We start from the raw sequence: 12,361 nt of genomic DNA, 5'->3' as shown, positions 1-12,361 counted from the left end.
GTCTTTTGCATATAAAACCCAAAGCATGTAAACCCCAGATCATATGATGGTTAATTTGTGGATTTCATCTGAGGTACCAGTTGACCTGTTCAGGTTTACATGCATTGAATTTTATGCATGTATGGTCTCTTCAAATGTTGTATTGGCAGCATCATTGGTCTATCTAGCCCTGTACTAATTACACTGACTGGCAACAGCTCTCTAGGGTATCAGTGAGCCCTGATAACAGAAATCCATATCCAAATCTGGCATCTTTTGGATGCAAAGCATGTTTTCTACCACTGAGCTATGGACAGATGCACCAAATGGGAAGGGTGGTCTCCCCCACCATATATAGGAAATAGATTGGGGATAAGTGTCATCTGAATAGGCCTAGAACAAATCAAGAACTGATGATCAAGTACTTACACAAATAACAGAAATAGTTCATTGCTAAAAACTGGTTTTATAGTATTAAGTTTCTGCTGACTAGTTCCTGTTCAACGAGATTAATCTGAATACATCATTACTTCTATTTTAATGTTAGAAAAATGTAATCTCCCATGCTACAATGATGCCATCTGTAATTTACAGGAGACCTACCTTGTGAACTTTAAATAGAACCTCACAGAGGTTATAGATTTTTTCAGCTTGTACCCAGTCTAATGTGCTTACCTGTAATGCCAAAAGAAAATATTATTAGAAATATTGCCCAACAAAAATATTCTCCTGCCATTCCATTATCATTTTGTTTCTTTTAAATATTTTTAAAATTTTAAATTTCTGTTGGCTTAGTTAATGGAAGGCTGTGCACTCATTCTATCTAGCAATAGATGAAAGTATATGCTGGTTCCTCCCCCTTTAAACAGCAAACTTTAGAACAGCTTTTCTCTGCACAGAATCTATTCCCTCTATAGTAAGATGATCCCTACATGGAAGCAAAATGCTATGCTACGAATATAGTACTAAGGGTGGTGGTGGAAATCTAGGCTTTAAAATGTATTATTTATTACAGATATCTCGCTCTTCTTTGGGGAAGCACAGGGCAACTTACATAGGACTCCTAGGGGGTCCCCCAGCGGAATATGCTGTGGCTTGCTCAGATCCAACAATGTGATAGCATTGGGCCTGTTCAGACAACTTGCTAAGTCATGGTTAGGCCACTAACCCTTTAGCAGCAAGTGGTTAGTGAGTGTGTTTAAACCGTGGTCATGGTTAACACAACATGCTAAGCCATAATGTTTAGCTCAAAACGCTTAACCATCATGGTTTAGCATGTTGTCCAAATAGGGCCATTGTGGATGTAAGACAAATGTAAGGATGTAAGAGAAATTTATTTGAGTTCATTTTTGATAAGGATTTTACCCAGTTCCCACTTTCTGGACCGAACATGTACTTAGATGCAATCTGCTGTTGAAATCCAAACATTTTTGAGCTTGCAATGTGATTCATAGACCCCTCCCCCCCAAAAAAAAGTGTTGATCCTGTAATGTGGTTCACAGACAGCATTCATACATTTGAAAAATGCGCACAAATACATTTTAATCAATGGGAGAAGAATGCATACATCGAAAAATATGCACAATTGATGAGTACATTTGGAAAAAAATGGGCGCAGAAAAAACAAAGCTCACAATCTGATACAGACTCAAGTCAGAGCAAGCTTCAAGATGGGATTCGGTGAAATTTGGCAAGTCTGAGTTTTGGCGATGGGCACATCCCGAGCATCCACAGACTATTCTCTGGCAAAGCCATAAGAAACCATGAGGTCCTGATTCTGCAAATGATGCAAGTATCTCCGTAACACTAAACATGCAGGTAAATATGAGGAGGAGACTGCTCAGAAGATTAGAGCTGCATTTAAACATTTTGATAAATCAAGGCATTAGGATTGCAATCCCAAAAATGTTGTATGGGCTTCAACTGTCAAACAAGCACGCCAACGTTCAATTTATAAAGCATATCTAGTTTCAGTTATTTGGGGGGGGGGAACAGCTCATGAAAAATCTTAAGGTAGAAATGTTTATTCTGACACTTCTGAGGCAATGAAATTAAAATGTGTTGTGCGACAGTCATGATTCTTTAGATAAAATAGAAACATCCCCTATTTCCACTTATCAAGGCAAAGCAGAGGCACCGCCATTGGTTTGAGATGCAAAAACAAACCAACAAACACCCTCCCCACAAATCCTGTTTTCTTGACTGAAGATCTGATCATTATTAACGATTCAGGAATCACTGCTGGGTGTGATAGGCAGTTTATGCTTGTGGGACGGACGCAAGAAATAAGAGACGACACAAGTGCTGGAGTTAAACTGGGCCACGTTTATTCGAGATCTGCAAAGGGTTCCCATAATGCATCTAGCCAGGCCTGCATCAGGCCTTACTAAGCGACGGGGCGAGCTTTCCATGATCAGCGGGTGGCGCTCAGTATCGCCGCCCTGCTGTCCATCCCCTACGTGGGGTAGGGAGACCTTCCCTTGTCACCCCCAACCCATGCCCCCCAGGCTCAAGGTGGGTGAGAGAGGTCGGCCTCAAAGGTGGTCCTTATCCCCCAGCCTGGCCACAAGGCTCAACACTGAGGGCCCTCGGGAGTCACCTATCACTGTAACAGTGCCTTGGAAGCTCGCCATTATATTCCCTCTGGATGCCCTTCCCTACCTGACAGGCGCCTACGTTTAAAAGGCCACAACCCCTCCCAGCCCCAGTGGCGGGAAATCCTGCCAATGCAGGACAGCCACGTCTCCTCCATGCCCCGCCCACAAATCCCTCCCCATGCCCAGGCTTTGCCGGGCATGGCAGAATGGGCCTTCTTTAGCCAAGGATACAAATAGCTGTACTACTTTAAAAGAAACAGGCACACTGATTTACCTTTGAACTACTATTATGCAAAGCAATTCACTAGTCATTGAAAATAGAGTGCTATGTTTAACCTATTTGGGGTGATGGGAATAGAATTGACTTAAATCCAAATACTTTCATTCCGTTATATTGTGAACGCTACTGCTAGCCTCCAACTAGTATTCCTTTTGCTTTGTGTAAACTGTCTTTTTGCCTTTCAGCAATTCGTGCCAGACCTGACGCGAGTGACCTTCTTTTATCACTCAAGCTTAGGGCCCCTCACCTTCAGCCATTATGTTTAGGATTACTTTTATTTGATTCACTTGCAACCTTCTGTAATTTTTTTTTTTTTTTTTTGCAGCAAAGATAGTTGGGGATGATAGATCACAAAGTGCTCTCAGTATATTCTGAGTGTTACAAAGAAAATACTATAATACCGAAGAAGATATTGAGACTTGTCTGTGTATCCCAGTGTGCAAGGTCATCATTAGAACATGAGTGACATTTTATGTGCTTTCAAGCAGCAAAACGCTCACAATACAAAGGAGATGTTAGCTAAAAAGGAAATTGACAGTATTTGCAGACTTCTTCCGAAGACCTGTCACACCATTTCGAACTACAAAATACTACCACCCAAGGCACTGGTACTCTAGATTCTTATTTTGTTTTTGTTTTGTTTAAAAAATACTGGTATATTTCTAGTCAACAATAAATTGTCAGGAGGAATGAAAGTGGGTCACTAAGGCTTCAATCCTATATCCACTTATGTGGGAGTAAGCCCTACTGAACTCAGTGGGGCTTACTTCTGAGTAGGCATGTATAGTATTGCGTGGTGAATGTACTTGTGGCTCAACGATGCAATTGTGGCTTATCTGTGCGTCTTACAACAGGATATTATGGCAATGTAAATTGGAGGCATAGGGGCCTGATCCAAATTGGGTCCACATGGGACACACACACACAAAGGCTTAAAGTCTCCCCCCTCCCCAATGATAGGATCACAATCTGTGTAGTAATATGTAGCTTCAATGCCTAATTTAGTGGGAAGAGTTCTAAATGTAATACAGGTGATAAATAAGTCTAGGGTCAAAGCGGGAATTCTGGCATTGGATATTTTCAAGGCTTTTGACTGTTTGAGCTGGCAAGCTCTAAAGATGGTTTTAAATAAAATGGGATTCGGAAATAAATTTAAAGCTATAATAGAACAGTTGTACTCTCAAAATACAGCCGTAGTGGTAGTGAATGACGGTGTGACAGATAAGATACGACTAGCCAGAGGGACAAGGCAAGGATGTCCACTCTCGCCGGTCCTATTTGTAATGGTAATGGAATTATTGGCGAATGCAATACGAGAAGATGAGGAGATTGAAGGAATAGGTAGTATGAAAAAAATTAAACTGAATATGTTTCCAGATGACACGTTGCTGACTACTAAAAATCCAATAGAAAAGATGGGGAGAATTAAACAGAAACTGAGAGAATTTGAGGATGTTACTGGGTTAAGAATAAATTGGTCCAAATCAGAAATGATGTTGTTTAACTATACTAAAAAGGAAGAGAAGGACTGGGAAGGAAAGGGAAGAGAAATGAGAGTTAGGAATCAGATTAGATATTTGGGAATAAAAATTACGCAGAAGTTAGAGAGTTTAGAGAAAGAGAATTTAAATGTATTAAAAAAAGAGATTTTAGCAAAATTGGAAAAATATAAAAGATTAAACTTATCCTGGTTTGGAAGAATAGCATTAATAAAAATGAAGATTTTAGCAAAGATTAATTTTGTGTTTAGGATGCTACCAATAAAAATTTCAGAATTAGAGATAAAAAGTTGGCAAAGTATTATAAATAATTATTGTAATGGTGATAAGAAAGCGAGGGTAAATAAAAGTAAATGGTATTTAAGTCAAAAAAAGGGAGGATTGGGTCTCCCAAATATTAAACTATATTATGTAGCTAACAGATTAAGACATATTGTGGAGGCAATTACAGGAATAGGAGAATTAGATTGGATGGAGGATAAAACTATAAGTAATATAGAGATTAATCTGGAAAATGTATTTTTAAGGGAAGGAAAAAAAATGGGTAGAAAGTATAGACAACCCGCTTTTGAGGTCTCACTGGGAAATTTGGAGTAAATATAAAGGGGAGCTGCTTCCGAGCAGCTCCCCTTTGTCACCGGTAATAATGTTAAAGAATTTCCCGGAGGAATTAAAGAGTAGATTAAGTAAAGTTTTAATAGAAAAAAATAAAATGAAATTAAGGGAATGGTTAAGAGGAATGAATACAAGAGAGGATATGGAAGAGGTCCTTAAAGATAATAAATTAACTTGGTTAAATTATTGGCAGTTAGAACAGTGGACTAAAAAGTGGGTAAGAGATAACGGAGATTGTAGAGAATTGACGAAGTTTGAGGAATTAATAGTTAAGAAAGAAAATGATAGGGAGAAAAGAACAGTGTCAAAAGGGTTGATGAGTGAAATATATAGAATATTGGTGGAGAAAGGGTTGATGGATAATTCAGGTAAAATGGTTTGGGAGACAGATTTGAATGTACAAATAGGACAACAGGGCTGGGAAGGACTATGGAAACAAAGAGCGTTGCGAAATATGTCAGTAAGAATAAAAGAGAATTATTTTAAAATTATATGGAGGTGGTACCTAACTCCGGTTAGATTGAATAAGATAAATAATCAGCAGTCAGCAAACTGTTGGAGAGGATGTGAGGGTAAAGGAACGTATTTACATATGTGGTGGGAATGTAACTATGTTCAAAAATTTTGGAAGATTGAAGAAATTGTGGAAATGAAGATAGAACGAACACCAAAAGTTGCATTACTGTCACTATTTGAAGATTTTAAATGTAAAAAGGAAATCAAGGAATTGATAACGAATTTGCTGACTGCAGCAAGATTGATTGTAGCTAGGAACTGGAAGATTCAAGGGGAATATTCTATTGAAGAATGGTATAAAGAAGTATGGGATATAGCTATTAATGATAAATTGACAAGTAATATTAAATGGAGAAGAGGTATAGCTAAATCAAATGATTTTGAAGGTATTTGGAAACAGTTCCTAATATTTGTGTTTTCTAAAGGAAGTGGGAAACCACCAGCAGAAGAAAGTATGAGATTCTGGAATCAGGAATGAGATCCCGAGGTGGGGGGTGCACTTCTATGTTAATTTTGATTATGTATTTAGATAAGATATTATGTATTCAACGTTTCAATATTATGTAGTATGTTGTTGTTTTTTCTTTATGAGAGGATGTAATGTGTATGTTTAAGTATTGTAGAAAAATAAAATTATTAAATTTAATAAAAGAAAAAAAATAACTTAAAAAAAAAAGTAATATGTAGCTTCACCTTGTGAGATCGCATTCTATAAGTAAAGGAAGAAGCATGGCACACAGAAGCTAGGCCTGTGCAAGCCTCAGCCTCGGGCTCCATTTTATGATGGAACCGCCATTTTAAAGCACAGTCCTAGGATTCTGTAATGGTGAAACAGCCTACAAATCCCAGCATGCACTGCCTGGGAGAGCTGCACCTACTGAGCCCCAGAAATGGTGAGCGCTCAGGGCTGGCACAATCGCCTACCTGCCAGAGGGGTGGCTGTATGTTCTGCGGGCACCCTGCAGCCGTCTGCTTCTCCCAAGAGCTGCCCACTTCTGGCAAAGTGCATGTGCTGTTCCTGGCCTAGTAAAAGAAGCTTATGCACACATAGTTCTACTTGCCTGTTTACTGAGGGATAAAGAGGCTTAAGGGTTAGTTTATTTAAAGGAAGTCTGGCTACATGGACATTCAATCTCAGATAATGGTTTCGAGTAAGTCTCGTTGTTTTAAGCTCAGAGCACCAACTCTTAGGGTCCATCAGGAGAAACTCTTACTACAGTTTCCATTACCCAAATGATGCAGTACTCATCATGTGGGATGAGGAGATGGGAGAAGCAGGAAAATAATTCATTTTTAATGTCCTAAGCCTAATCAGTACAAATAGGACTAAACCCTTGGGTTGATCCAACTAAGTTAGTTAGACCTAGCTCCCATAGAAATCAAAGAGACTTAAGTTAACCAACTTGTCCTATTGATTTTGATGAAATTGAAGTTCAACTAATTTAGGGTGACCATATTTGGGAAACCAAAAAAAGAGGACACCTAGTGTGTGTGTGTGGAAGCAGCTTTCTGAGTCCTGCAGAAAGTACGTTATTCCCCCGCCACCTTAAAGAACCCGATTGGAGTGGAGGAGGGGAAAAGTTTTCATTCTGCACCACCACCATCCACTCCAATTGGGGACTTTTCTATAATGTCCACGAATGACCCACTTTCCCCTTTAAGACCTCAATTGGAGCTCGGGGTGGGGGAATGATGTGCCTCAAGAAAGCATGTCATTCCCTCCTGCCATGCTAATGGCAGCCTTAAAGAGGAAGGTGTGTCATTCCAGGACATTATTGAAAATTATAGAAAATCCCCCCTGACACCATGGAAAGAACAAAAACCAGGACAAATCCGGGCAAATCCTGACAGTTGGTCACCCTAAGCCTATGCGGCAGGGTCTTGCTATTTACTGTTTTACTCTGTACAGCACCATGTACATTGATGGTGCTATATAAATAAATAAATAATAATAATAACAATAATGATAACTAATTTAGAAGAGATCTACCCAAGAACATTCCCAGTCCTGCAACAAGAGCAGACATGGATATTGCAGCATTTGACAGCATGTATGGCTTTTTTACCACAGAGTGATAAGACATGAAAAGATGAAGACCGATATCTCTTGAATAGTATCCCAGAGGACATGTGGTTTCTCAGCAACAGCTCAACATTGCATCGTCCCTGCCTGCTCTCAGGATCCCCTGTGCGTCATTTACATGACGCACAGGGATAAACCTTAGGTCTACCTAAGGCCTTAGTCAGACTTATGGGATCATCAGACAAGTGTTTTATAGAACACTTTTTACTGGCACTCATGGATTTTCGCAGGTCCTATTCACGATGGCATCTACCTCCCACACATCTCCTGTTCTTTCTGGCCTTCCCATGACAACCCTCCCCCTCTGGTAAGTCCAATTTATTTTCAGTGTTCTGGAAGGACTCCCAATCCTCTGGACCAGATTTAGTGCAGGGAGATAGTGGACTGCAGAGAGACCGGTGGAAATGCAAGCAGATCACATTATCCTCTATTCCCTCAGTAGAAATGCTCCACTGGATCAGAACCACTGATTCAATTGTTTCTACTCTAACTATGAATAAGTCTGGATCTAACCCATTGCATATTAGTAACTGTGGTATTATCATTTTTTCACTTGAACTTTATACTCTTTGCCCTATTGATGTATATATTTTCAAACTGTTAAAATTACATTATAAACAGTTCCTCTCCCAAAATTCTTTAATTACCATCAAATTTGAAATCTTCTAAAAGTAAACATAATTAAATTGAATTAGAAGTGCGAAATGCCTAGTAATTGCTCATTTTAATATTTTGTAATCACATTTGTTTGCTGTTTTATTTAACATGATAGAGTCTAGAGGACAATAGCTCAAAAGACCTTGCCAACAACAAGACAAAAACATAATTTTCAGTCTCTAATTAGCCTCTTGAGCAAACATGGTTACAAAATAAATGCTAAAGCCTACACCTGCCCAATTCTTGAAAAGTTGTTTAATTCCTACAGAGACTTCTTTGGTGCCATTTATGAGGTCTGTCATATTTTTAACTACTACTCCCAAAGGCAGAACAAATTCTAATATCCCTAAACTTGTCAGACTTTGTACTCTGAACACCACAATAAATCAGAATTCCTCAAAATATACATTCTAGAAGTTTGACTGATGGGCGTTAAACTAGACAGCTAAATAAGGCTAAACTAGATAGCTAAATACAGGACAGCACTAGCTGAAATTAAGATTTATATTTTACCATTGATTTTAAATTGCTTTTTAAAATCTGCTGATCAGAATGCTAAATAAACCTTCTGGAAAGAGGAATTAACTTAATTTCCCCACTGGTTCCAGAAAATGAGACAAAGTAGGAAGCATTAGGTTGCTAGTTTTCTTTAGCCAGCTTTATTGCTTGAACTCATCTTTTGCCAACAGAATCTGGGAAAATTAAAATTTACAACCTTCTGTATTAAAGAGTTTAATTGCATTTGCATCACTGCAAGAAAGTGAATCAAAAGAAGACAGAGTAAGATCAAGTCTGCACTCTTAAAGACATTTACTATGGAGTAAAGTTCCAACTCACTGGAGCTTAGTTCAGTGTATATGTATGAAAATTTAGGCCCAACTATGGCCTTAGCTAGACCTAACGATCTAATTTAGGCAAATGGAGGGGTCATCCCTGCCTGCTCCCAGGATCCCCTGTGTGTCATTTGGATGCACAAGGATTATCCCAGGATGATCCCGGGATATACGCCTGGTCTAACCATGGCCTATATGTCACCTTAGTCACAGGTTTGATTTCATGCAGAATTCATAAAAATATACACAGTGTATATTTTCCAATGTATCTGGGTTAGTAAAATTCCCCACAACTTTTACTGAGGTGTCAGACTATTAGAAAAGTATCATAAACTGTCAAGGTAAAATGTTATTATTACTAGGAACCAACATTTTTGGTCTTTGGTGTATTTTTTTATCCCCATAAGTACATTTATTTCTGGTGAGGTAAATGTTCCCCAATGAAATCCCATGGTTTCTGCTAACCTGCTGACACTCAGAATAATTAACCCTGCTTCCTTAGGCTAGAATTGTTGTTGTTGAAAAAAACACAATGGGGACATTTTATTCCATCAAAAAGTTGCTTGCTTTAGGATATTCTGGGGATATTTTATTTTCCAGGCGTGTTTTTGTTTCCATAAAGGAAACAGCATGCGTTAAGAGGCTGAAATTTGGGGACATTATGCAGATGACAATATGACTTATGTTGCAGGTCCATTTCTGAGTAAGTGTACTTCTGTGCCTCTATACTTTCTTATTGGAACAAGTTAAACCAGAATGCATATCTCAATTGCCTTTTTGTGTCAACAGTGCAAATTGGGAGTGGGGATGAGAACTGGGGGCAGAAATCACACATAGCCTGGAATGGGTTATAAATAGCCATGGCCTTTATTGGTTACAGTTTTCAGGGATTTTGACAAGAATCCAATCATTTAGGCAGCTGGCCGATTCATTATGAGAACAGCCATGCTGGATCAGAACAAAGGCCTATTAGTCCAGCATTCTATTCCCACAATGGCCATGCGTAGCCCACAAGCAAGACATGAGCAGAACAGCACCTTGCTGCCTAGGTTCCCCAGCAACTGCTATTGAGAGGCATACCCGTGGCCAGACTGGAATCCATCAGGAGAAGAGCCTTTAGTGTAGTGGCTCCTTCTCTGTGGAACTCTCTGCCCCTGGAGGTCAGGCAGGTGCCAACCCTAGACTGCTTCTGGCACCTCCTGAAAACATCTCTTTCAAGTTGCCTTTTCCAACTGACTAGCCACTGTTTTTTTCTGGCTCCTTTGTTTTTAAATTGAATAATTTTAATTTGCTTTTTTAATCTTTCTTTTGCTGTTTACATCTATGTTCACCGCTCTGGAATCTGTGTTAGATAATTGAGCAGTATATAAATGTTATAAATAAATAAATGATGTTGCCTCCAGTGCTGGAGAACATATACAGCCATTATGACTAGCCATCATTGCACCAGCCTATGCAATAGAGTAAAGTTGCCTTATAGAGGCAACTTATAGAGTTTACAATAGAGTAAACTCAGCAACACAACAGAGACTGATAATGTGGGTTCCTCTTGTGACCTGGGTAAATGGCAGATGGGCCAAATCCTTGAGCTGGTCTGGAGCCTTGAAGCACCTCCCAAGATCCCTTATGGGGATCCCCCATTGGGGAGTGGGAGGACCCCACCCCTGCTTACCTTTGAAATGGGTCTAGCCCAATGCCAACAGCACTCACAATAAACAAGTTGTGGCTGTGGTCATGGTTAGACCAGGCCTATATCTCGGGATCATCCCAGGATCATCCCTGTGCATCCAAATGACACACAAGGGATCCCGGGAGCAGGCAGGGATAACCCCTTCATTTGCTTGGGATAATCCTTAGGTCTAGCTAAGGCCAGAGATGCCAAAATCAGTTAGATGAAGCCTAAGATGGTATTGCTATAAGGAAAACAAAACCCTGCAGTGAACAAACTGATTACATATGAAAGAAAATTTCATTCCCAGCCATGTTAACTAGCAGTTAATCTCTGTCCATAACAATAAAAGAACACTGAAAATGTGGTGTGTGGATGTAGGTGATGGCAATAGACACAGCTGTGTGTACGTGCAGGGTTGGGGGGCTTTAATTTATGTCCCAAGAGTGGACCAGAGAGGGAATTTATCTTTCCAGGTCTGTCCCCCAGTCTCCACCCCTGGAAACCAACCAGTGCTGCAGATCTCCCCTCCATTGGGAGATGAGAGGACGGAGCAGGGCCTTCCCATCAGCCTAAACAGTCTCCTTAATTTCTTTTTATTTTCTTCCTCTTCCCTCCCCATCCACTTTTCCTTGTGTGTCACGTCTTTTTTTAGAATGTAAGCCTGAGGGTAGGGACTGTCTTCTTTATTGATACATTGTAAGCCGCTCCGAGAGCCTTTTGGCTGAGGTGCGGGATAAAAATACTCAAAATAAATAAATAAATAAAATAAATTGGCCCTCAGGGTATCTTCCAGCCTGTAGCATGGCTGCACCACCATGTGGATCAGCCAACCGCCAGCTGCACTGCAAGAAGGACTCCCTCTGTGCCCTATCCCACACCCCACGTGCCAGGAGCAAACAGGACCCCCTGGTAAGCAGGGACTAAAGCTTATGGAGAAAAAGCAAGTGAAGGGCCCTGATCTGGAACTTGCTCTTGATCCAGATCAGGGCCTTGCACCAGTTTTCTACTGAAAACTGCTTCCCCCTGGCTGTTCCCTCGACCCCATGAAGGGGACATTTTGAGCAGAAAACTGTTGAGGGACCCTGGTCTGGACTGCAGGCATGTTCTGCATCAGGATCCTATGGCCGCTTCTTCCCACCCCTAATAACTGCAGCTAGGATAAGCACACCTGTTTAAACCTGAGACTGACAGCATGTGCAATTTGGTCCTCAGCTAGAGGATGTTCTGTGATTGCAACCATTTATTTTAGGGATGTCTGGAGAATTGTTTTGATGTAAAGAAAAAAAAAAGAAGATTTCAACATTTTGAATATTCCAGTGGTAAGGAACATTATTTGTCTCGATTTCTTGGCCGTATGAGAAATTGAGCAGGACAAGCTGAATTTTTCTCTTAGGAGGATCTAACCAGTTTGTGCCTCAGAGGGTTTCCCTTTTTGTGGTTAAGGTGGCCAGTTTAAAGAAAACAGAAAATGAAAAATGTCTGATAAAATGAGTCATGTAAGAGCTTTTAAATCATGTGGGGCAAAAATGGGATCATAAAACCTCATTTTATCAAAAAGCATACGTATTTTTAAAAATATGTTATTACTTCCATCTTAGACTTTTTAAAAGTTAGCTTCATGTTTTAAGAT

General features: G+C 39.9%; 1 protein-coding gene across 1 annotated transcript in view; it reads right to left on the bottom strand.

Moving 5' to 3' along the window:
* The window catches only part of SNTG2 (syntrophin gamma 2), a 290,940-nt gene that overhangs the window by 28,873 nt on the left and 249,706 nt on the right, over positions 1-12,361 (bottom strand). Inside the window, exon 13 of the mRNA XM_063125821.1 lies at positions 583-654. Within this exon, the coding sequence (XP_062981891.1) occupies positions 583-654 (72 nt within the window). The remainder of the gene's footprint in view (positions 1-582; positions 655-12,361) is intronic.

Source organism: Elgaria multicarinata, chromosome 4, assembly GCF_023053635.1.
Source record: "Elgaria multicarinata webbii isolate HBS135686 ecotype San Diego chromosome 4, rElgMul1.1.pri, whole genome shotgun sequence".
In the NCBI taxonomy this organism is placed as follows: Eukaryota; Metazoa; Chordata; class Lepidosauria; order Squamata; family Anguidae; genus Elgaria; species Elgaria multicarinata.
Note: the sequence above shows the minus strand (reverse complement) of the source record. Positions and strands in the feature narration are given on the sequence as shown.